The sequence below is a fragment of the Dipodomys ordii genome, unplaced genomic scaffold, assembly GCF_000151885.1.
Source record: "Dipodomys ordii isolate 6190 unplaced genomic scaffold, Dord_2.0 Scaffold64, whole genome shotgun sequence".
Lineage (NCBI taxonomy): Eukaryota > Metazoa > Chordata > Mammalia > Rodentia > Heteromyidae > Dipodomys > Dipodomys ordii.
The window spans coordinates 5,645,281-5,670,059 of NW_012267280.1; the positions used below are offsets into that span (position 1 = coordinate 5,645,281).

A 24,779-nucleotide genomic window follows, 5' to 3' on the forward strand; every position below is an offset into this window, starting at 1 on the left:
AAATTAGTCCTTGAAAATGATTTATGAGCATATCACTGATGATTTCCTTTGGAACTATTATAGTACCACATTTTTTATCTTCCCAAATACATGAGTTAATTGATTCTCTGGCCCATATTTTCCCCCAAATTCTTGTATTTCTGAACCTGGAATACCTTATAACTAATCGCTTTTTATTGCTGCTGTCACCAGCCACAGCTGTGAAACAGGGTTTTCCTCCAGCATGGTTGGCCTGGTGATCAGATGACACAAGTAGAGATATGTAAATTATGGTAATTGTCCGAAACCCTCCCTTAATAGGCTGAGAGGGGTTTCAGAGAAATGTGCAAAGCAGGAATCTACTGTTGAGAAGAGACCCAAACTCAATAATGGACATGTGACACTAAGACACTCTCTTGGGAAGACAGGAACACTGACTGTGGCTTGAAAACTGAAACCATTTATTCACTTATATTTTCTTCTGATATATTACGGTGATTCCAAGTTAAAAAAAAATCTATGTCTATATAAAAGTATTTTCTCTAAGTGCAAAAAAATTAAATGACAGAAAAGTAATTATGCTGGATTTATTTTTTGTCAGTCATGGTGCTTGAACTCCTGGCCTGGGTGCTGTCCCTCAGCTCTTTAGCTCAAGGCCAGCGCTCTACCACTTGAGCCACAGCACCACTTCCGGTTTTCTGGTGGTTTATTGGAGGTAAGATTCTATTTATAGACTTTCCTGCCCGGACTGGGTTTGAACCATGATCCTCAGGATCTCAGCCTCCTGAGTAGCTAGAATTACAGGCGTGAGCCACCAGCACCCAGCTAATTATGTTGGATTTTAACTGGTGGTATCTTTTTCTTTATGGTCCCGGTACTGGTACTGATTCGTGGTGTCTTGGCTTTGATGAAATATGTTTCAGGACTAAGGAAAGATTCTTTCCTCGTAATGAATGAACAGATTATTCTATAAAAGTGATTTAGTAAGTTAATTCTAACAGTCTTGAGTACAAAGACAGTTCCCAAAGGCCATCACTGGGAATAGTGGGTGTTTGTTTTTTTCTGTCTGTCCTGGGGCTTTAACTCTGGGCCTGGGTGCTGTCCCTGTCCTTGTTTTGCTGGAGGCCAGTGTTCTACTACTTGAGCTACAGCACTACTTCTGGTTTTCTGGTGGTTAACTGGAGATAAGAGTCTCATAAACTTCCTGCCTGGACTGGCTTTGAACTGTAATTCTCAGATCTCAGCCTCCAGAGTAGTTAGGATTACAGGCATCAGCTACCAGCGCCCAGCTGGGAATGCATTTTTCTGTGCTCCCTGCCTGGACAAGATACCCAATAGAGTTGAATGACAAGTACCACTGGGTACTTGCTCACCTCACTGCATACTGACCAGTTTCATCACATTTCTTTCTAAATTGACAAATACTACATAACATGCATATACTTTTCTCTGCAAATAAAAGAATGATGTTGCCTGAAGAAGTTTAATGCTATAAAGAAAGAAAATCTTGCTTAGAAAATATCTTTTCAAAAGAAGGGTGAATATTAACCACATTCAAAACTGAGTATAAATAGAAGACATACTGTGTGGAAATAGTCCACAGCATTTTCAAAGTTTCCCATTAGGCTATGGATATATCCTATGGCAGAATAGGTGGATGCATTTTGAGGAATTAATACCAATGCTTGCCGGTGGTAATCCAATGCCTCTGCATATTTTCTGTTGAGGAGAAGACAGGGTGGGGAAGGGAAATGAAGGGTAGAGACAAGGGTAAGGAGAGGGGGAGAGAAAATCATTATTGGACACAGTAAAAGTACTAAATTTCTAGGTTTAGGGTGCATATCATCTATATAAACATGGAGGAAACTTTCTGTTAGAGTAGCAATCTAGACTGGTAACTATTTCCATACTTACTTTATGGATGTACAACACTAAGAAATGTATTTTTCTGGTATGTACCTTCAGCCAGCTGTGGGCACTGTCACTCAGATCTGCTATATTCTTTTGTTTGAGAAGACCCAACCAGAAGCTTGTTCCCAGCTCCCTGCCTGAGCTTCATCACTTGCCACCTTCTCCTATGACATAATTCTCCTACATCAGGACAGGTGAAAGCAGCCAAGGAGTTTTGTTTTAAGGTCCCAAAATAACTTAGACCAGCATTCCCCACAGTTCTGTAGAGTACTTGTTCTGTGAAATCTTCTATGGGGGAAAAAATTATATTCAAAGTCTAGCAATTACTATAGTTCATAACACATAGTAAAGATCAAAGAAATCCTACAACAAAAAAATCCTACAATTGTATTTTCCTTTTGAAAATACAATTCAATGATTTTAAAACTATTCCCTTCTTGTACTATATACAAGGGCTTTCTCTGCCCCTAAAACATGTTAAATCTTGATTAACCTAGTTTCCAAGACACACAGGACCATCTTCAGATGTTATCTGTTTACTGTACAATGGAATCTCTAGGGGGAAAACAGCTAAATAGGAGCATAGCTTTAATTAGATCCTACTATCCAAGATCTTCTGAATCACCTTTCAACACTGAATTTCTTAACTTAAAAAGGGAGCCACTGGTTACAATTCTCAAAGTTTCTAAAAGTACCCAGAGATAAACAATAAAACAATGAATTTGATGCTGCTTCTCTCTAAGCAATCAAGTATAAGAAGGCTGAAGAATGTGATGAAATAAAAATACAAAAAGACCACTCATGTAAACTATGTTGGAGACATGCTCAAGTGGTTAAGAATACTTGCTTAACAAGTACAAAGCCCTGAGCTTAAACCCTGGTATTTTTTTTTTTTTAGTTCAAGTTAACTTTTAGTAAAAGTTATTTCTGAAAATGCTCCATTGTACTTACTTAAGTTTTCTGCAGACATGTCCCAAATTGTTCAACAAAGGTTCCCATTTGTCAACTGTTACCTAAAACATAGCAACATCAAACCCATGAGTTGCACACATAATTGTTCACTTTGTTTGCCTGAGTCTTTTCATGTCCTGAAAAACAGCAAGCTGGGCTTTCTGCTGGTAATGTGCTTCTGCACAGCAGAAGCAGGGAATCTGCTGGCTTACCCTCATTTCCTCCCCACTAGATGATACCTGCTAAGTATTCTATGTACTTATTTAGCACAATGTGTCAAGAGTCCATGCAATGCTAAAGGAGTAATTGTGTGCCTGCAGCCCAGAACCCTTTCTCAAACAGTGCATCTTCCTTATCAGCCAGCCTACTAAAAATATTTCTACTTGGAAATGTTATAGCACTTTAATTCAATTTAGCTCTTTTTAGTCATTCCAACTCCCTAAACTCATCATCTGAGTGCCCTACCAGCCAGTCAACAGGAACAAGTCATCCTAACCCCACTAAAACTCTAGGGTTTGCTCATTCTACCTCTTAGACATAAGTCTAACAGTGTAACTCTCCACTTCCAATTACAGAAGTATGTTCTGGACCTCCACCTTAGAAGCCATATGACTACATACAATCCCTCTCTTCCCTCTCCCAGGATAAGTTCAAATTCCCTAATATGGTCTTCAGAGTCCTTAATGACCCACACTTAATTTTCCCTCTTATTTTTTGCCATTTTTTCATGAAGTTAAAACCGAAAGCACATTAAATCAGTTACCACCTTTGCACAAGTGATTTTCTACATCTTAAATATTTAGTTCTTCCTTGCTTTTGCCTTGGTGATACGTAATCACTCAGGAATGAAGTGTTCAGTGTACCCCAAACCCTTCTTGATGACCCTCATGTCTGAGTAAACTAACCTAAATGGTACCTGCATTTTCTTAATCATATAACATCACTGTAGCCAACATTAACTTGTATTCCCCAATAGAGCTGAGAGCAGAAAATATCGAACTAGTTCCTGCTACATCCAATGCCAGCTTAGACCCTAGAATGGCTGGCGCTCAAGTAAGCATGTGTCACCTAAAAAAAGGGTTTCTATAGCTGTGAACAAATGTCTTACATGAACACTTCTTAACCCACTTAACATTTGGTATGGTTTATAACTAAAGTCAAACAGTATTTTCTCACCCCCCCTTTTTTTTTTTGCCAGTCCTGGGGCTTAAATTCTGGGCCTCAGTGCTGTCCCAAGCTTCTTTTGCTCAAGGCTAGTGCTCTACAACTTGAGTCACAGCATCACTTCTGGCTTTTTCTGAGTAATTTATTAGAGGTAAGAGTCTCATAGACTTTGCTGTTTGGACTGGCTTCAGTCCATAATCCTCAGATCTTAGCCTGAGTAATTAGGATTACAGGTGTGAGCCACCAGCACCTGGTGGTGATTTATGTAACTTTTTTTTTTTTTTTTTGCCAGTCCTGGGGCTTGAACTCAGGGCCTGGGCAGTCTCTAAGCTACTTTTGCTCAAGGCTAGCACACTACCAGGTGAGCCACAGCACCATTTCTGGCTTTTTCTGTGTATATGGTACTGAGGAATTGAACCCAGGGCTTCATGCATGCTAGACAAGCACTCTACCAGTAAGTCACATTACCAGTCCTCCTTTATGTAACTTTTTTTGTTTTTGTTTTGCCAGTCTTGGGTCTTGTGAACTCAGGGCCTGGGTGTTGTCCCTGAGTTGCTTTTGCTCAAGGCTAGCATGCTACCACTTGGGCCACAGCACCACTTCCAGCTTTTTCTATGTATGTGGTATTGAGGAATTGGACCCAGGGCTTCATGCATGCTAGGCAAGCACTCTACCACGGAGCCATATTCCCAGCCCTCCTTTATGTAACTTTTAATGGGCACTCTGATACGTTAATTGTGCTTTTACACAGAAAGCATGATGTTTAAGACTGTGAAGTATCTCTGAAATAAAAATAGTTGCAACTTTATGTGTTGCTCTGGAACACATTTTTCAAACCTTTTTGTGAATGAAAATCATATGGGGATGTTGCTAAATTGCGATTTTGAGTCAGTAAACATAAAATTCTGTACTTGTGACTGCCAGCTTCCAGGCAGGCCAGTCTGAATAGCAAGATGTTCAATTCTTTGAAAATTTCACTGTGTTGAATGACAACCCTATTTAAACACAGTAGGATTTCCAGAACCACCCAAAACTCAGCTGAAGAAAAGCCTGCTTATATGTAGACACAAATATACATACATGCTATACACAGATAACAAACAGAAATACAATATAAATTTGTAAATTCAGATGGCAATATAAGACCAAAATAAGCAAAACTGAGTATATGGGGATAGACAGACTGCTACTGTAGTCCTGTGGGCTGTGTATATCACAGGAGATAGGAGCAAATATAAGGGAGAGAGGCCCCTTGATACATACATATAAGCACAAACAGAATAAAACTGAGATGGAAGACTCAGAACAAAGTAAGATAGGTATGATTAAAACAACTAGAAATCAGTAGGTGTCTTAACATCTAGAACTGTTACTACTTTCATTTATTTATTTTTGTTGGTTCAATTCAGAGCCTAGGTGCTGTCCCTGATTTCCTTTTCCTCAAGACTAGCACTTTAACACTTGATCCAAAGCGCCATTTCTAGCTTTTTCTGTGTTTAATTGGAGAGAAGAGTCTCATGGACTTTCCTGCCTGGGCTGGCTTTGAACCACAATCCTCAGATCTCAGCCTCCCAAGTAGCTAGGATTACAGGTGGGAGCCACCAGCACCTGGCTAGTGTTACTACTTTTAATTATCACAGTATCCTTGCTAGTTGGGAGCATTCGTTCACTAATACCAATTCATGATATATATCTTTCACACACTAGAACTTAGTCAAATATTTCAAATATTCAAAGGTCTAAATAAAAAGAAACATTACAAAGATCTGAATTTCAATGGCACCTAATCCTATAGAAATGGATCTGCTGCTAACCTATGTTCCTACAGTTAAAGGCCAGCCTCTCTCATACTCTAGAGGAGCACTGTCTGTTAGATGTTACAATGCTTCACAGTTGTTCTTTTTTTCTTTTTTGGCCAGTCTTGGGGCTTGAACTCAGGGCCTGGGCAATGTTCCTGAGCTTCTTTTGCTCAAGCCTAGGACTCTACCACTTGAGCCACAGCACCACTTCTGGCCTTTTCTGTTTATGTGGCACTGAGAAATCGAACCCAGAGCTTCATGCATGCTAGGCAAGCTCTCTACCACTATGCCACATTCCCAGCCCTCACAGTGTCTTTAACCATCAAAAATCCCATTTCAGCCAGTGCCAGTAGCTTACACCTATAATCCTAGCTACTTAGAAGGCTAAGATCTGAGGACCACAGTTGAAAGCCAGCCTGGACAGGAAAGTCCATGAGACTCTTATCTCCAATAAACCACCAGAAAACTGGAAGTGGCACTGTGGCTCAAGTGGTTGAGCGCTACCCTCAAGCTGAAGAGCTAAGGGACAGAGCCCAGGCCCAGAGTTCAAGCCCCACAACCGAAAAAGAAAAAACCCTGTTTCAGAACTGGGTGCTGGTGGCTCATACCAGTAATCCCAGATATTCAGGAAGCTGAGATCTGAGGACTGTAGGCATTCCAAGCCAGCACAGAGCAGGGAATTAACTCCAAAAAGCCTGAAGTGAAGTTGTGCCTCAAGTGTTAGGTAGACTGCTAGCCTTGAGCATTAAAAAACAAACAAAACAAAAAGAAGCAGCAGCTCAGTGGCTGGGAATTTGGCTTAGTGGTAAAGTGCTTGCCTAGCATATATGAAGTCCTGGGTTCAATTTCTCAGAACCACATAAGTAGAAAAAGTCAGAAGTGCGCTGTAGCTCAAGTGGTAGAATGCTAGCCTTGAGCAAAGAAGCTCAGGGATAGTGCACAGGCTCTCAATTCAAGCCCCAGCACTGGCAAAAAAAAAAAGCTCAAAGAGAGAGAGAGTGCGCCAGGTCTTAAATTCAAGCCCCCAAACCAGCACATACACACAATCCTGTTCCAACCAGTCATCTCATATATTCTGGTTGCTATCTCCTGTCACAGATAGGAGGCAAATATTCAACTTCTTCCCTTGAAACACTCAACCGACAACCCTAACATTACCAAGTTATTTGTTATAACATGTTGGGCTACTCTCTCTTCTAGGAAGAGGACTGGTGTCTGTATTTTCTTCACTCCATAATAAATTGTGCTAAGGACTATGTATTTTGTGTGTGCACAGGCAGATATTAAAAAGAATACCTCATTCCCAATTGCTTTTATTTTTTCCAAGGCATCAAGAAACCATTTTTCTGCAGTTTTCCATCTAAAATAGAGAGGAAAAAGTTGGAGGTTAAAATTAGAAAGTATACTTATATTTGAGTACCCCTAAAATGAAATGGGGTAAACTGCTGGAACTGAACAATTCAAATTAAAATTTAAGTCAACGGTTAATCTTTCATCAGCATTATTATCATAAACTCAAGTTTGGGAGACACATTCAATTCTCATGATTTGTCATCTTTAGGCTCCTGAAAATCACTGGTAACAACATTTTATCAACAGATCAAAATGGCTAACCTTGCCCAACTCACACTGGCCTACAACCCAGAATTCATGGCTAATAGTACTATCATTCAGGCATGAATTCTCCTGTGAGGCACACCATGGCTTCTTTTGCTTCAACCACAGGTAGCACCAAGTTTGGGGATTATTTTAAACAGAAAATCACAAAAAAAGGCAAAAAAATGTGAAAACCCTGGCATTAAACAGACCACAAAAGAGGATCATTTTTTTAGAGTATGAACTCAACATGGTCTTACGCAAGACCAGCTGAGTACTGAGTTTTAGCATGTCAGTCTTTCCCCACATTGTGTGTTTCAGAAGACTGAAAGTGGTTCAATGACTAGTTTGGGGTTATATGTAAATTTTCATAAATTCTGGGAATGGATTGTACTAAATTAAAATGTGTATGTATTTTAAAAGCTTCAAATATTCTTTTAAATATATAGGTAATTCAACTTTTTTTTTTGGGGGGGGTCCAGTCATGGGGCCTGAACTCTGGGCTTGGGCACTATCCCTCAGCTCTTCAGCTCAAGACTAGCGCTCTACCACTTGAGCCACAGAGCCACTTCCGGCTTTTTTCGTTTTGCTTATGTGGTGCTGAGGAATCGAACCCAGGGCCTCGAGCATACAAGTCAAGTGCTCTACCACTGAGCCACCTTCCCAGCCCGATAATTCAACTTTTAAAAGAGAAACATCAACAACTCTGAAGCTCTACTGCTTTAAAATTTATATATAATCTTATGCAGATTATGACACAAATTCATTTATTCTACAAATAGCCAACGCTACAGAAAAGCCTCAACTAACTGGGAAACTAGAAATTGAGCCGTTCTAAACATTTTAAATTTGTTAATTAATAACAACAGAAAACATCTGTGTTTCAAAAATTATGAACTGTCTCAAATGTGTGAAACCAAACTCTGACACACATGACTAAGAATCCTGTAGAGATCCTTCAGGCTATACTGTGGACACCAGAATTTATGGCCGTTCAGATCAAAGGAGAATCAAAATATGGATGTGGTATTACACAGAAACCCAAGCTTTTCTATAGAAGGTTTCTACTTTTTTTTTTTTTTTTGCTAGTCATGGTGCCTGAACTCTGGGCCTGGGCACTGTCCCTCAGCTCTTCAGCTCAAGGCTAGTGCTCTACCACTTGAGCCACAGCACCACTTCCAGATTTTTCTGCCTATGTGGTGCTGAGGAATCGAACCCAGGGCCTCATGAATGCAAGGCAAGCACTCTGCCACTGAGCCACCTTCCAGTCTCTCTACTTTCTTTCCTTAACTGTCAACCACTGTCTCCTAAAAAAGTACATCTAGAAGCAAAAATACATTGATCATTTAGTCCGGCCAGTTAACTTCCAAGACTAAGGCCTTCCAATACTTACTCGCCATTCTGAAATGCAACTACCCCCACCTCATGTATGACAAAGGGGTCTTCTGGTGCGATGCTCAGAGCTTGGCCAAAGAATCTTTCAGCAAGTTTGGAGTTATTGGTCAAACCATATTCTAATCCAATATACAGCATTGGCAAATGACACCTAAAAACATTGGAAATTTTTATATATTAGACACCAAAACCTTTTTTTGTGGGTCACGGGCTTGAACTCAGGGACTAGGTGCTGTCCCTGAGCTCTTTTGCTCAAGGCTAGCACTCTACCACTTTGAGCCACAGCTCTACTTTTCTGGTTTTCTGGTGGTTAATTGGAGACAAAAGTCAGACATTGCTATCCAGGCTGGCTTCGAACCATAATCTTCAGATCTCAGCCTCCTAAGTAGCTAGGATTACAAGCATGAGCCATAAGCACCTAAGTCTTTTCCTTTTGCTGGTTCTGGGGCTTGAACTTAGGGCCTGGGCACTGTTCCTGAGCCTCTTTGTACTCAAGGACAGTGCTCTACCACTTGAGCCACAGTGCCACTTACAGCATTTTCCTGAGTACTTTATTGGAGATAAAAGTCTCAGGGACTTTCCTGCCCAGGCTGGCTTCAAATAATGATCCTCAGGGGGTTGAGATCTGAGCCCCCTGAGTAGTTAGGATTATAGGCATGACCATTAGCACCTTGCCATTTCAATACTTATTTTACAATCACATGCTAGTAGCTAAGAAAACATGTTTCTGTTTAGTGGCAAAATGGTATTAATGGCTATAACAGAAGTTTCATTTCCTTCTGTTTGCAAAAGTCTCCATTCCAGAGTTTTACCGGTTTGTTCTGCTATCATACCCTTTCATCAGCTGGGCTGCTGTGAAGTAAGCAGCCATTGCTTGGTCATGCTCACTCTCAACAGCAAATGAATGTCCATAGGCTATCCAGGCAGGCCCATAGGTCTTCTCAAGTGTAGTAGCTTTGCTGAAATAAAATTCATTCAAGTGATATATTTATTTTTAAACAAAAACAATTTACAAAAGAAGTTCACTATACATTAAATACAATCAAATGCCAAATATGTCAGGGCTGTGATGTATACACTTATTCACAACATTCCCATAGGTCCATATGCTCCATAGGAAGAGTCAAAATGTAAACAAGAGTTGCTATTTCTGTCTAAAAAAGCAGTCTTTGTCTTTCTTTCTTTTTTGCTTTTCCTTTTTTTTTTTTCTTTCATTTTTTGGTGCTGGTCCTGAGGCTTGAATTCTGGGCCCGGGCAAGTGATATATTTAAACTATTCATTTTAAATAAGTAGATGACCTCAAAGACATTAATAGATAAATCAATTACCAATATTGAACACTAATGTGACATTTACATTTATGCATCTGAATTAAAACAGTAACTAATTTTAACAAATTTTAGTGAAGAGGACTACTGGTAAAGCTCAGTGGTATCACAACAGCCTACCAAGCATGAGAAGGCCCTGAATTTAAACCCTCAAATGCTGAAAAATAATCAATGAGTAAATTTTAGGAAAAAGGATTGTAATTCCTAGGTAAAAAAAGGTCTTAACTCTTAGGCCAAACCCATCAGCATTTTACATAAAACTTACAAATACTATTAGCCTAGGAATCCACAGAGTGACCTCAGAAGTAACAGTCATACCAGCAGTGGCCATCTGATGAAAGCTTATTCTATGCTAGGAACCATGCTGGACAATTTAGGTTTATAATCTCATCCTAACTTGCAAGACAACCTAAAATCAACATCTCTGTACAGAAAATGAATCGGTCTGTCACAAACTCTGTTTAACAGACATACCAAGTGACTTAAGTCTGGTGTAACTTAATAGCTATTAGTAAAAGTCCTCAAAGGTAAAGATTAACCTTTCAAAAACAATATTCTACTTACTACTTGTTTTCATTTATAGTCAGGTACATAGATAATACACCTTTAACTGAATCTGTTAAAAGTATTTTTTCTTTCACACTTTCAAACTATTTACTACTTACTGCATTTACTACTTACAAGCAAGAAATCTCTTCCATAGAGTTTCACCACAGAAGCAGAAAAGTAAATTCATACCTGAGATATCTTCTGGCATGTTCATTTTTATGACCAACCATGAGATAGTAACATCCCACTGCAAACCAAGACACCTAAAAAATTGAGTATTTATCAGCACTAGAGATATTTAACCTTGAATGGAATCTCTAACAATCTAGGCTTAGACTACGTGGACCAGGTGTTCCCAGGTATACATTTTAGTTCAGATTAATTTTCTCTGAGAAAGTCTACCTAGTAAGGTCCAAAATAAAATCTTTCTTGGCTCTTTCTCAAGGTGGTTTCCACAGAAGGTAAGATTCCTAAGTATACCTTGCCTGTGATCTCAGCTTGACCCTCTCTGTACCCAGTTTCTGATTCTCAGCTAGCTCTCTTAAACTAGTTTCTAGTTAAGATAGGGTCAGACTGTTGTCTTGTCTGAGATGTAGACCCCATTTCATAGCTTCTGTCTTTGAAAACATAGTCCTCAATCTTCCTGTCCATTCTGAGTTGTCCATTCTTATCTAGCAGTTTGGAAAACCCATTGGTCCAGTCAATGTACAATTTCATAGGGTCTTACACAGGCCACCCAAGAGCCTACTCAATAATTATATTCTTTAGGAGAGATTGGCATGTGACTGTCATGGTGAGAATTTTATTCAGAATTTTGTATTTCTATACATTAAGTATTTTAAAATAAAAAGCATGAATAATATCTGTAATCATAAAAAAGATTTTGTCTGTATTATTACTTTGGCACAATAAAAAACAATCATAATGTAATGAAAAAAAATGCTGTTCTCTATAATCTTAAGCACTAGGAAATTTTTGCCCCAATACTTTCAAATAAAATCTTTTTTTTTTTTTTTTTGCCAGTTGTGGGGGCTGAACTCTGGGCCTGGGCTCTGTCCCTCAGCTCTTCAGCTCAAGGTTAGTGCCCTACCACGTGAGCCATAGCACCACTTCTGGCTTTTTTCTGCTTATGTGGTACTGAGGAATCGAACCCAGGGCCTCATGCATGCAAGGCAAGCACTCTACCACTGAGACACCTTCCCAGCCCCTCAAATAAAATCTTATTTGCTTGAACTTAAACATAAACTGTCTAAACACTGAGGCTTTTCTTAAAGTTCACCTAAGAAAAAAGATTTTATTACTTACAGGATTACTAGGGTATAAATCCACCAGTTTGTGAGAAAGATAGAAAAGTTCTATATTAGGGAAAAAAGAAAAATATTCATATCAAATGCAATTTAAAGTCTGAGCTAGTTATAACTCTATTCAATCAAGCAAAATTTTTCTCACGGCAATAATCCAATACACTTTTTCCCTTCTAGGTACAAAACTCATTTACTTCATGAAATAAATAAATCTTACCTGGCAGACACTTCTCCCTAGACTAATAGTGGCTCTAAGCATTTTGTGAGTAACTAGAAAACTGAATGAAGGGCATGTGGTAGGCCACATGGGAAGAAATGACCCCAACGGAGTACTTAAGGTGCAACAAATATTCTTGCTAAGTACCAATCTATAAATTTCGTGTCTCTTATGCCACAGGCAAGGACTAAAGCATTTTAGTCACTCACTACCAAACTAGCCAAAGTACTTCCAGTTTATCAAGTGAGATTATTTCTTCTTAAGCAATATGTAAAGGGCTAGGAATGTGGCTTAGTGGTAGAGTGCTTGCCTAGCATGCATGAGGCCCTGGGTTCAATTCCTCAGTACCACATAAAAAATAAAATAAAAAATAAAAAGGAAATATGTAAGCTCTAGCATTTCATGAGCACATGTCCTACATATAGACACTGGATTCAGTGGAGAGTCTACATTTCCACCAATCTTCTAAGAGTCCCAATGCTAGTGATTCAGACCAGGGAGAAGCAGGAATCTGGAGGTGGGGTATTTGGATTTTCTCCCCTCCATGACAGAACTTACTGTTCGGGTTTTTAAAGATTGAAGGGTACAACTAAATGTTATGAAATGTTAAGATGTGGAGCAGTATTTCTTTAAAAAATGTGTTCCTAACTAGGCACCAGTGGCACATGTATGTAATCCTAGCTTCTCAGAAGGCTGAAATATGAGGATCATGGTTCAAAGCCAATCCAGAAAGCTGACGGTAGCTCACATCGGTAATCCTACTCAGAAGGCTGATATGTGAGGATCACGGTTCAAAGCCAGCTCAGGCAGGAAAGTCCAAGAGGCTCTTATCTCCAATAAACCACTCAGAAAACAGGAAGGGGAACTGTGGCTCAAGTGGTAGAGCACTTGCCTTTAGCTGAAGAGCTGAGGGACAGGGCCCAGGCCCAGAGTTCAAGCCCCACAACTGACCAACAACAACAAAAAGCCAATCCAGGCAGGAAAGTCAGTGAGACCCTTACTCCAATTAACTACCAAATAGCTGGAAATGCAGTTGTTGTTCCAAGTCGTAGTGTGCCAGCTTTGAACAATAAAGCTCAGGGACAGTGCCCAGGCCTTGAGTTCAAGCCCAAAAGCAGGCACAAAACAACAACATCATCAAACTGTTTCCTTAAAAATCTCCAAATAGTGTGACACCTGTTATATCCACTTTCCTAAGGGATTTACAAATGGGTAGAGGGGTAGGTTAAAAACTGACAGTCACTAAAGTTCACATCCTTTTTCTATTTTCTTTTTTTTTTTTATAGGTCATGGGGCTTAAACTTGGCCTCAGCTCTTCAACTCAAGGCTAGTGCTCTACCACTTGAACCACAGTGCCACTTCCAGTTTTCTGGTGTTTTACTGGAGATAAGAGTCTCATGGACTTCCTTGCCTGGTCTGGCTTTGAACAGTGATCCTCAGATCTCAGCTTCCTGAGTAGCTAGGATCATAGGTGTGCATCACCGGCACCCAGCTAAAGCTCACATACTTTGATCTACAAATTACATTTAAGAAAAGGAAACAGGAAGCAGGACTACAGAAATATGATATCTGTCGCGAAATATAGGTTGCTGGTTCTTTGATGAAACTTTCCTTCCCTAGCTGTTACTTGCAATACAGAACTCTATCATGCTGTTAACTGCAATTTCAAGTCCTATCTAGGACTTATGGAACAAAGTTTCAGAATTACGATAACAAAGTTATGGAATTTTCTTTTTGTCTTATAAATTGTTTTATAAGAAATTCTTACCATTTGCCTTATTCAATTCCACAAGGGTCCCTATATGTACAGGCAAACAATTTGCATGGAAAGGATCTTTTTCCATTACACTGAAAATGAAAGCAACACATTACCACCTAAAAGCAACAGAAGATAACACACATGATAGCCAGCTATACACACAATATAACTACTTTCAGTTAAAAAACAACAAAATAAAGGATGAGGAAATTTGCTTATTTGGAAGGAATAAAAAGCACTAGTTTTTTTTTGTAACTTAACTTTAAATCAAAACAATTTTAATACATAAAATGGCCTATTTAAAAGGATAAAATATTAAATAGGTCATAAATTAAGTACTTGCCTGTTAAATGTTTGTGATTTCAAACATTTTTAATGACCAAGACTCTCTTCCACTTCCTATCCCCCCCACCCCCACACCATACTTTGATGAAGTATCCAGAAGATACTAATGGGTATGCCAGACCAAGCATCCAGAGTCCCCAGGACTGTATTATTTTCCACATTAAAAAATGATAAATTATGGGGCTGGGAAAGTGGCTCAGTGGTAGAGCGCTTGCCTTGCATGCATGAGGCTCTGGGTTTGATTCCTTAGCACCACATACACAAAAAGAAAAAAGCCGGAAGTGGCGCTGTGGCTCAAGTGGTAGAGCGCTAGCCTTGAGCTGAAGAGCTGAGGGACAGTGCCCAGGCCCAGAGTTTAGGCCCCATGACCGGACCTCAAAAAAAAAAAAAAAAAAGATAAATTTTGCCAGGTGCCAGTGACTTACATCTATAGTCCTGACTACTCGGGAGGCTAAGATCTGAGAAGTGTGGTCTGAAGCCAGGCTAGGTAAACAAATGCAAGATATTTGTAGCTTCAGTTGATCAGAAAAAACTGGAAGTGACAGATGTGGTTCAAATGGTAAAGTACCAGCCATAAGCAAAAAAGCTGAACAAGAACACAAAGCCTTGAGTTCAAGGCCCAATATCGACGCATACACACAAACGGATCAATCAATAAAATAAATGCTGAATTTTATAAAATAGTGCCAAAACAGTATTTTCAAATTCTCAAAATTATCTCGACTGGGAAGAAGGATATATATCTCTCTCAAATCAGTAACCCCATACATGTGAGTACATGTGTCTGTAAACTGCCTAATATAGCTGACTAGTCTGATAATCTGTCAATGGTAAAAGTAACTTAAACTATCACCAGCTAAAGACTACTCAGAGAATATATCCATGAATCTCACAGGTTTGACCTGACTACACAAAAAACAATGATTATACTTACGCAGAAGTAAGTTTGTAGCACATCTTAAAATCACAATTATAATAGTGTCTCTCAGCTAAAGACACTACCATATCCAGATTTTCTTGCAAGCCATTTACAGACTCAGGGATGACAGTTTCACTAGGCTTATTATACTGAAACAGAAAAATTTAAACATAAACTCAATGGGCAAATCAAAAGGGAGACTCAATGTATACCAAGTCTCAGGAGCTCATAGGGCATATGTAAGTCCCTGAAAACTTGCTTTACTTCCAATTCCATCAGTACTCTTTTCAAATTTAACTGTCATTTCAATTTCATCACAAAATTCCAAAGCAGGAAGTTCTTTCACAAGAAGGATGCATATAAAAAACAAAGCAAACCCCTCATTTTCATGCAATGTCAACCTGCTTATCTAAGAATAAACTTTTTAGCATTAGGAGTTCTTGGGAACCTTTTTAGGAATATTACTATAAATTTTAAGTAATATATTCTTGCAAACATACTATTTTGTTTTTAACTCAGTAAGCTGGGCTCAGTGACTCAAACTGTTATCCTAGTTACTCAGGAGGCAGATTGTGTTCAAGGCCAGCCCAACTATAAATGTTTATAAGACCTCATCAATGGTAGGGCCTGCTGGCAAATATCTGGTATTCCAGCTACAGAGGAAGCACAATAACTGGCACATTAGTGTGTACTTGTTGTCCTCAGAGCCACAAGAAATACCCCAAGTAGGAGGATTATAGCTCTGACCAAGCCGGACATATGGGGAGACTCTACCTTGAAAATAACCAAGGTACCTCTAGGACGTAATCAACCAGCCTGGGTAGGTAAATTAAAGATCTATTGTCTCAGAACTATTTGTTGACCCACCTTAGGCTGAAATCCTTAGGTATGTAGAGTAAAAAGTCTAATGTCTAAAACAAAAAACAGAAAACAATGGTAAAAGGGGGCTGGAGCCATGGCTCAAGTGGTAGAAAGCCTATCTAACAAGAAAAAAGCCACTGAGTTCGATCCTCATTAAGTTAAAAAAATAAAAACCCCAAACCCAATCTAATAAACAAATAAGGACCAAATTTAATGGAATATTTACATAAAGAAAAGTTTCTCCTTACCTTTTTAAGCTTGTTCTCAAATAGAAATCGTAGTAATTCCTGTTCTTCAGTACAAAGCTTGCTAAGAGGAAGTGACTCAAGAAGTTCTTTTTCTTAAAAATGGTGAGAAAAGAAAGTTTTATTTATGAGGAAAACAAGCAACTGAAAATACTTCTTTAATAGTTCTTGGTCAAAACAAATCTATTCAAAAGGAAATAAGACATGAAAATGTACTAGGAAAAGCCCAGACTGTGGCTACCAGTGGGAGGATTGAGTCAAGAAAAACTTCCAGGTCCCTGTCATCAGCCATACTGAAAACCATGGTCCTCAACACTGATGATGTATGCACCAATGCTGTATAGGCTGGAGTGTCCTGGGCACATAGCAGTATTTAGGAGTATTTTCTACCTCTACCTGCTATATGAAAGCAGCAACTTCCCATCCTTCTTTTCCACCCTAAAGTTATGACAACCAAAATCTCCAGATACTGACAATAACCACGCGGTCCAGAACTACTACAGGAGGTTAAAATAGTTTTGAGTATCATTCAACAAGCCCAGTTCCTGCTATTCTCTTGATAACCCACTTCACCTTGCTACCACCATACCTAGTAGTCAGTGACACTTAGTTCTTATTGTATATGAGAATCATTTGGGGGCTTTCAATCATTTGTTATTAGAGTCCTGTTTCCCGAGATTCTGGCAGAACCAATCTCAAGTTGGGTTCTAGACTTTAAGTCCTTGGGAACTTAAAGTATAGTTAGATTGAACCCTGACTCGGATGTTTAAATCATAGCTCAGAGATAATTTCATGAAATCACAATTCCTAAAGATTATGAGAGCAAAAGGCACAACACAATTTGTATTTTGCAACATTGTTTCACATTTGAAAACACTGAGGTTAGTTGTAATCCTAGCTACTCAGGAGGCTGAGATCTCAGGACTGCAGTTCTAAGACAGCCTGGGCAGGAAAGCCTTATGAGACTCTTTATCTGCAATTAATCACAGAAAAAGCCAGAAGTATCACTGAGGCTCAAGTGATAAAGCACTAGCCTTGTGCAAAACAGAACTCAAAGACAGTAAGCTAGGTCCAGAGTTTGAGCCCCAAGACTGGCCAAAAAAAAGAAAAGAAATAGAAAGTAAATTCTATTTAAATCTGTAAATAGCCTGCTTTTGATTATACATATTCCACAGGAAAACAAATAATATTAATTATGCTAATGTAAAAATACCTTCTTGTGCTGTTAACATGTGGTGTGATGTTAAAAGATCAAATGCTTCAAAACAGTAGACATCAAGCTTCAAAGCTTCTTTATAACTGTAGGTAGCTAGGGTTCGGTTATCTAGAGCATCATATATCTTCCCTCGCAGAAGACAAATGGAACTCTTTATCTGTTGGAAAAATGAGAGCCATATATAATGTCAAAACAAATTTTTGATTAAAAGCTATATATTGGGCTGGGAAGGTGGCTCAGTGGTAGAGCGCTTGCCTTGCAAGCCTGAGGCCCTGGGTTCAATTCCTCAGCACCACATAAGAAAAAAGCCAGAAGTGGCGCTGTGGCTCAAGTGGTAGAGCGCTAGCCTTGAGCTGAAGAGCTGAGGGACAGCGCTCAGGCCCAGAGTTCAGGCCCCACAACCGGACCCAAAAAAAAAGCTATATATTATTAAAATGAGTTTTTACTACTATTAAACTATTTTAGTATGCATAAAACTATTATTAAACTAAGCTTAGTATAAATTAACAGAGACACAAAAGTAAAGCAGAAGTTCCTTTTTTTTTTTTGGTCAGTTATGGGGCTTGAACTTTGGGCCTGGGTGCTGTCCCTCAGCTCTTCAAGGCGAGTGCTTTACCACTTGAGCCACAGCACCATTTCTAGTTTTCTGGTGGTTAATTAGAGATAAGAGTATCAAGGACTTTCCTGCCCAGGGTGGCTTTGAACCTCAACCTCAGAGCTCAGCCTCCTGAGTAGCTAGGATTACAGGCATGAGCCACCAGCACCCACTAAGCAGAAGTTTCTTAATGAACTCTGACCACCTTTTTCCAGAAACTATACAAGTCAATGGCACCTAGGTACACTAATTATTTTGCCCACAACAGGGTAATGCCTTATGAGACAAGAGGCCACGTTATGTAAAATCAAATGTAAGAGAGTGTATAACAGGAAACACAATGACAGAGACTGGCAGTGAGTCTGAGTCAGCCTTAAGTCACAGGTCAGAGTCAAGGTCTGCTAGTACCCAACACCGGAAATTTAATTCCAGCCCTGAGGCTTATGTGTGACTCTGGATGATTTAATCTGTTTTAGCTTCAGTCTCCTTTTCTCACTTGTAAAATGGGAATTAAATCTTGCTTATAGGACAGGAACTTGAGTACCTCTTACTGGCCAACTATCACCACTAACAGGACATGGGATCCAACACACATTCCAGCCCCCAAACCTCAGGAAACCAGAACAAAGTTCAAAGATGATTCAAGGGTGGGCAGCTAAAACTAAGACAGAAACAAGGAAAATTCATAAATTGAAAATTTCAAACTTGGCAAGACTTGGTGGGGCACACCTAAAATCCCAGCTACTAGGAAGCAAAACCAATCAGAGAAAAATTATGTGAGAGCCTATCTCAAAAATGAGCGAAGTGTGTGGCAAATGCCTGTAGTCCCATATATTCAAGACAAAGGAGAAGGATTGCAGTTGGGAGGCCAGTCTGGGAAAAAGATCTTACCTGAAAATCAGGATGACAGGTGATGGCTCAAGTAATGGAGAATTTGTAATAAGTACAAGGCCCTGACTTCAATTCTCCATCTGTCTCTGTCTCTCTCTCCCTCTCGCTCTTACACACACACACAGAATAAAATATATTAATGGACATTATGAGAATCTTAGTAATTTCACAAACAAGGCAAAATAAGTAAATTATGGCATTTCATAGTATGGAGTTAATGGATAAAAGATCCAAAAAAATAATACCAAAACTCCCCACAGATGCATTTTTGTTTTTCTTTTTTGACCAGCACTGGGGTTTAAACTCAGGGCCATGCTTGCTTGCTCAGCTTATACTCTCACTTCAGCCATGTGTCCAGTCCAGGTTTTTCTGATTATTTTGGAAATGGAGTCTCAAGGATTTTCCTGCTATCTTTCCAATCTCAAGTCTCCTGAGTAGCTAGGACTACTGATGTGAACCATCAGCTCCCAACTTAATATGCATTTAATAGAAAAATTAATGTGTATCTTAGATATGTAAGTTAATTGGTAATAAGAAGGAAAGGGAGGAGAGGAACACTTAGAATCCATAAAGTTACATACACACAATACACACGCACACACAAAATGCAGTTTCATGGAGATATGAAGTATATTCATTTAAATAACACAACAATGCACTATCTAGTAAACAGTAACATCAGACCATTTCCCAGAAACAATTTAAGCTAACCAAAGTTTCTTTGGGTAGGTCTGAACACTACAGGAACACAGAAAAAAAGAAAGATGGTTCCATCTGTGGGACATGGAACCTGGGAAACAAGGTCATGGATCAGCCTATTGTGATGCAGTTTCAGAGGTTAGCTTTAGAGGTTACAACCTATGCATACTTAGAAATGTCTCAGTTTGGTTCTTGGAGAGAAAGAGGAATAAGATGGCAACCATAACTGTTTTAATGAACATACACACAGAAGGTAATTTGTCTTTGCTATGTATTTTGGCATTTCCCACTGCTGAATTACTGAGGCAAACGAACATTACTCACTGAGGATGGTGACATTTCCCAGTCATTAGAGGGGTCTTTCAAGCCACTTTCATCCTTCAAGTATTTCTCAAAAAGTCTTTTGTTAATTGGTTCCTCCATATCAAGAATATCAAGAGCCTGCTGGTGTTCTTTTGCAGCATACTATGAAGAAGAAAATAGAAATAGCATCCATTACCTGTGACTTATAGATTTTAAAAAGGTAACAATTAGCCAGGCGTCAGTGGCTCATGCCTATAATCCTAGCTACTCAGGAGGCTGAGATCTAAGGATCTCAGTTCAAAGCCAGCCCGGGACGGAAAGTCCATGAGACTCTTATCTCCAATAAATCACTCAGATAACCAGAAGTGGTGCTGTGGCTCAAGAGGTAGAGTGCTAGCCTTGAAGAGCTAAGGGACAGCGTCCAGGCCGAGAGTTCAGGCCCCACGACCCGACCAAAAAATAGAGTGACAATTACAATTACAGCCAATTTATGTATCTAAGGTACAACTTTCTGCATGTAAGAAGAATTGATTTTTTTTGTCGGTCCTGTGGCTTAAACTATGGGCCTGGGCGCTGTCCCCTCAGCTCTTCAGCTCAAGGCTGGCACTCTATCACTTGAGCCACAGAGCCACTTCTGGTTTTCAAAGCCCAGGCTGGCTTTGAACTGTGATCCTCAGATCTCAGCCTCCTGAGTAGCTAGAATTAATTACAGTCATGAGCTACCAGCGCCTGGCAAGAATTGATTTTTTTTTAGAGCAAAATGATACTAAAGAACCTGTCACAGACATGAGGGATTCACAAGGTTTGGTTAATATAACATAAGCCAAATAAAAAGAAAATTGAGTATTATACTTACATGGCATCTAGCTGCAAGGTAACGACAAGCTTCATACAACTAAGAAAGAGGTTATTTAAAAAGTAGTTAGTATAATATGTACTTTTACTTTAAAAGAAAACTATAAAATCCTACTCTTTTTAGTCCATATTCTCATGAACGTACTGTTTACCAAACATCAAGGATTCAAAAAGGAGTAAGAACCTGCCTCAAGTCACAGCAAGGGGAGACACAAACAGCACAACACATCATGAAAGAAGAGCATAAGCAGTATACTAGCCAGCTGAAGGAAGCATCTGCAGGAGATAAGTGCAGAGCTGGACAGACATTGCAGTGAACATACTTGCTGCATGTCCAGGAATTAAAGAGTGCAACATGACTAGAAACGTGTGCTGTATCTATCAATGGCAGTGTGGGCCTCAGGTGTCTATTACCCTGTAGGAAGAATTAAATCACTGAATTTTGTAGATATAATCAAAACTCTGTTTTAGGAAACTAGTCCTTTGATAGTTAATACGATGGAACTGGGTATAAGTTAGTAAGAAAAAATTACTGGAGAAGAGGAAGCAAGGAGATAGGCTCTAACAGAAAAGACAGATTGAAGGCCTGGCTTGCATTAGTCGTAAGGACTGTAAAAGAATGACCAAAATTTTGGAGCTACACAGAATTTTCAAGTCAGATGTGGTTGTGGGCACCTGTCATCCCAGCTATTCAGGAAGCTGAGGCAGACGGGATCTCTTAAGCCCCAGAGGTCATGACTATCCTATGCAAGGTAGTGAGATCTGATCTCGAAACAAGTAAACAAATACTAACAACAGAAAAAAAATTTCCACAACTTAGTAACAAGATGGGATGGAGAAAATGAAGGAAAACAAATGACTAAGATTAGGAATAAGAAAGAAATTTTCCCAGCTGGGCACCAGTGGCTCCTGCCTATAATCCTGATCTGAGGATTGAAGTTTAAAGCCAGCTTAGGTAGGAAAGTCTGTGGGACTCTTATCTACAATAAACTACCCAGAAAAAGCCAGAAGTGGCGCTGTGGATCAAGTGGTAGAATGCTAGCCTTGAGCAAAAAAAAAAGCTCAGGGAGAGTGCCCAGGCCCTGAGTTCAATCCCCAACCCCAGCCAAAAAAAAAGAAAAAGAAAAAAAAAAAGAAAGAAATTTCTCTTCACATTCAAGAAAAACTGAATTTTTTTTTTTGTTGGTTGTGGTACCTGAACTCTGAGCCTAGATGTGTCCCTCAGCTCTTCAGCTCAAGGCTAGTGTTCTACCATTTGAGCCCCAGCACCACTTGCGGCTTTTTTCTGTTTATGTGGTGCTGAGGAATCAAACCCAGGACCTCATGCATGCAAGGCAAGCATTCTACCACTGAACCACCTTTCCAGCCCCCCCAAATTGAATTGTTTAAAACCTGACATAAATAGAACACACACCTAAAATACCAACCTAATGACTTTTTTTCTTCACACAACATTGAATGCCCTTAAGTTTACACAATTACAGTACTTACTTTGTCTAATTTTCGAGACCGAAGTGCATGGGCTGCTCTGTGATATTGCGCTGTTAGGTAGAGACACTGAGCCAACCAATAAACATCCTGGGGCTCCTCTAAAGGGTAAAATTATACAAGTGGTCAAAGGTATAAATTGAAATGAAGATTTTTAAAGATTAGAAAAAAAATTAACATTTATCACTCACCATGAGAGAGCGAAGCTACTTTGTCTGCCCAAAAAAGAGCACTTTGATACTGTTGCTGTATCAAAAAAAAAAAAGAAGGGGTAATTGCCTTTGTTTTCACATTTCCTTGTAAGTCCTCTTGTGTAATAGGGGGTCTATTAATCATCTCTTATCTTACAGCTCAGCTGGGTAAGTTTTAGCACAAGGATAAAAAATTACTAAGATCTTTATATGTACCACTCTTTTTTTTTTTTTTTGTCAGTCGTGGGGCTTGAACTCTGGGCCTGGGCGCTGTCCCTCAGCTCTTCAGCTCAAGGCGAGCGCTCTACCACTTGAGCTACAGCGCCACTTCCGGTTTTCTGGTGGTTTATTGAAGATAGGAGTCTCACGGTCTCTCCTGCCCGGGCTGGCTTTGAACTGCAATCCTCAGATCTCAGCCTCCTGAGTAGCTAGGATTACAGGCGTGAGCCACCAGCGCCCGGCTATATGTACCACTCTTGAAGACAGTTTTTTAGGGGTTAGTTGTGGGGTTTGAACAATAGATAATTTAAATTATTTTGCAGTATTTTGCAATTCTAATCATTAGCACTTCCTGTGCTGGCATTTATATGACACCTTCAATAAGTTGTTAATACATGCCAATGTAGATCTGCTTAATAGGAGAACAAATACCTTCCTTGTAATTTCCATAACACTCAAAAATGTACACAACTATTAACTGTCACTGACCAGGGGAAAGCTACCTACTCTAGCCACTTCAACAAAAAGGCAGATGACAATGAAAGTCACTCTTAAGTTGGTCTCAGACAGTGTCAGTCTGGGGTTCATACATTGGGTTCTTTCTATGAGTTCTGTCTGGTTTCCCAGAACAGGGCTGACACACAGATGAACTGGAGGAATGCTTATAAGGCACATAAATCCGTTCAGAGCAAGTAAGTGCCAGGATGGTGGCAAACAAGCTCATGATGTCTCTCCACAGCTTAGTGCCAAAGAAAGACTCAGAACTAACAGTGAAGCACCTTCTGGTGAGTACCCTCGAACCAGAGTGCTGCAAACACCTGGTCACGTCACCTGGCATCGATTTCAATATCTGTCATTTTGTTTTGTGTGTTCCCCTCCCTACTCTAACTCTCAATGATTGGAGAAAATGGGATCACACTGGACCGTGGTGACTGTCTGAAGTCCTCCTTGCTGCTGTCCTCCCAGAGTACCGACAAGTTCATTCACTGCATTTGGCTAATAAAAGCCACAGCCTCATCTCTTGGAAGCGTTCGTCCAGGCAGATTCCAAGGCTGCAGCCAGCGCTGCTCCCCAACGTGGCCTCCGTGGGGCCCACCAGAGGGAGCAGTCCGGGCTCGCCTGTGCGCCTGGACCTGCCACCCCCCTCCCGCACATCCCTGAGTCCCCAGTGAGGCCCCGGTCCCCCGCCCATCCCCTGCCCGCCTCCCTGTGAGGCCCCAGCCCCCTGTCCATCCCCGGGTCCCCAGTGAGGCCCCAGCCCCCGCGGTCCCCGGCCCCGCCCCCCTCCTCCGCAGTCCCCAGGTCCCCCGTGAGGCCCCGGCCCCCAGCTCTCTCCGGCGTTCCTGGACATGCGACCCCCTCCCGTACACCCCCGGGCCGCCCACCCACCCCGTCTCCTCCCCCCTCCCCGTTCCCTCCCTAAACCGTCCCATAGTCTCCGGGACCCCCACCCGGCCCCGTCCAGCAAATCCCCGGGCCCCCACACTGACCCGCACCCCATGTCCCCGAACCCCACGCTGACCCGCACCCCACGTCCCGGACCCCCAAGTCCCTGGCGCCCCACACTGACCCGCACCCGACGTCCCAGGACCCCCAAGTCCCTGGCCCCCTACACTGACCCGCACCCCACATCTCCGGATCCCCAAGCCCCTGGCCCCCCACGCTGACCCGCACCCCACGTCCCCGAAACCCCAAGTCCTTGGCCCCCCACGCTGACTCGCACCCCACGTCCCCGGACCCCCACGTCCCCGGGCCCCCACTCTAACCCGCACCCCACGTCTCCGGACCCCCACCTGGGGGCCTCCCTTCAGGGACTCGCAGCTGCTCGGTGGACGTGACCACCCCGCGCCAGGCCTGCCACGCACCTGATCCAGATACTGCCGGACGCGCTTCCGCAGAGGCTCCAGGTTCATGGCCGCGAGACGAACCGAACGCCCGCGTACGCTAAACTCCACGGCCGGCCCGCGCTCCTCCGGCGGCCGAAGATCCACGCCCGCCGC

At 40.9% G+C, this 24,779-nt stretch overlaps 1 protein-coding gene across 2 annotated transcripts in view; it reads right to left on the reverse strand.

The window, feature by feature from the left end:
* Cdc16 (cell division cycle 16) overlaps positions 1-24,779 on the reverse strand; it is a 32,457-nt gene extending 7,678 nt beyond the window's left edge. For both annotated transcript variants that reach the window (XM_013022914.1, XM_013022913.1), the window contains exons 1-16: positions 24,645-24,779; positions 22,561-22,615; positions 22,373-22,470; positions 20,883-20,921; positions 20,048-20,188; positions 17,536-17,695; positions 16,326-16,417; positions 15,232-15,365; positions 13,962-14,041; positions 11,978-12,027; positions 10,862-10,935; positions 9,629-9,754; positions 8,794-8,946; positions 7,101-7,164; positions 2,842-2,903; positions 1,563-1,698 (exon numbers count right to left, since the gene is read on the reverse strand). In XM_013022914.1, the coding sequence (XP_012878368.1) occupies positions 1,563-1,698; positions 2,842-2,903; positions 7,101-7,164; positions 8,794-8,946; positions 9,629-9,754; positions 10,862-10,935; positions 11,978-12,027; positions 13,962-14,041; positions 15,232-15,365; positions 16,326-16,417; positions 17,536-17,695; positions 20,048-20,188; positions 20,883-20,921; positions 22,373-22,470; positions 22,561-22,615; positions 24,645-24,692 (1,512 nt within the window). In that variant the 5' untranslated portion in view covers positions 24,693-24,779. The remainder of the gene's footprint in view (positions 1-1,562; positions 1,699-2,841; positions 2,904-7,100; positions 7,165-8,793; positions 8,947-9,628; positions 9,755-10,861; positions 10,936-11,977; positions 12,028-13,961; positions 14,042-15,231; positions 15,366-16,325; positions 16,418-17,535; positions 17,696-20,047; positions 20,189-20,882; positions 20,922-22,372; positions 22,471-22,560; positions 22,616-24,644) is intronic.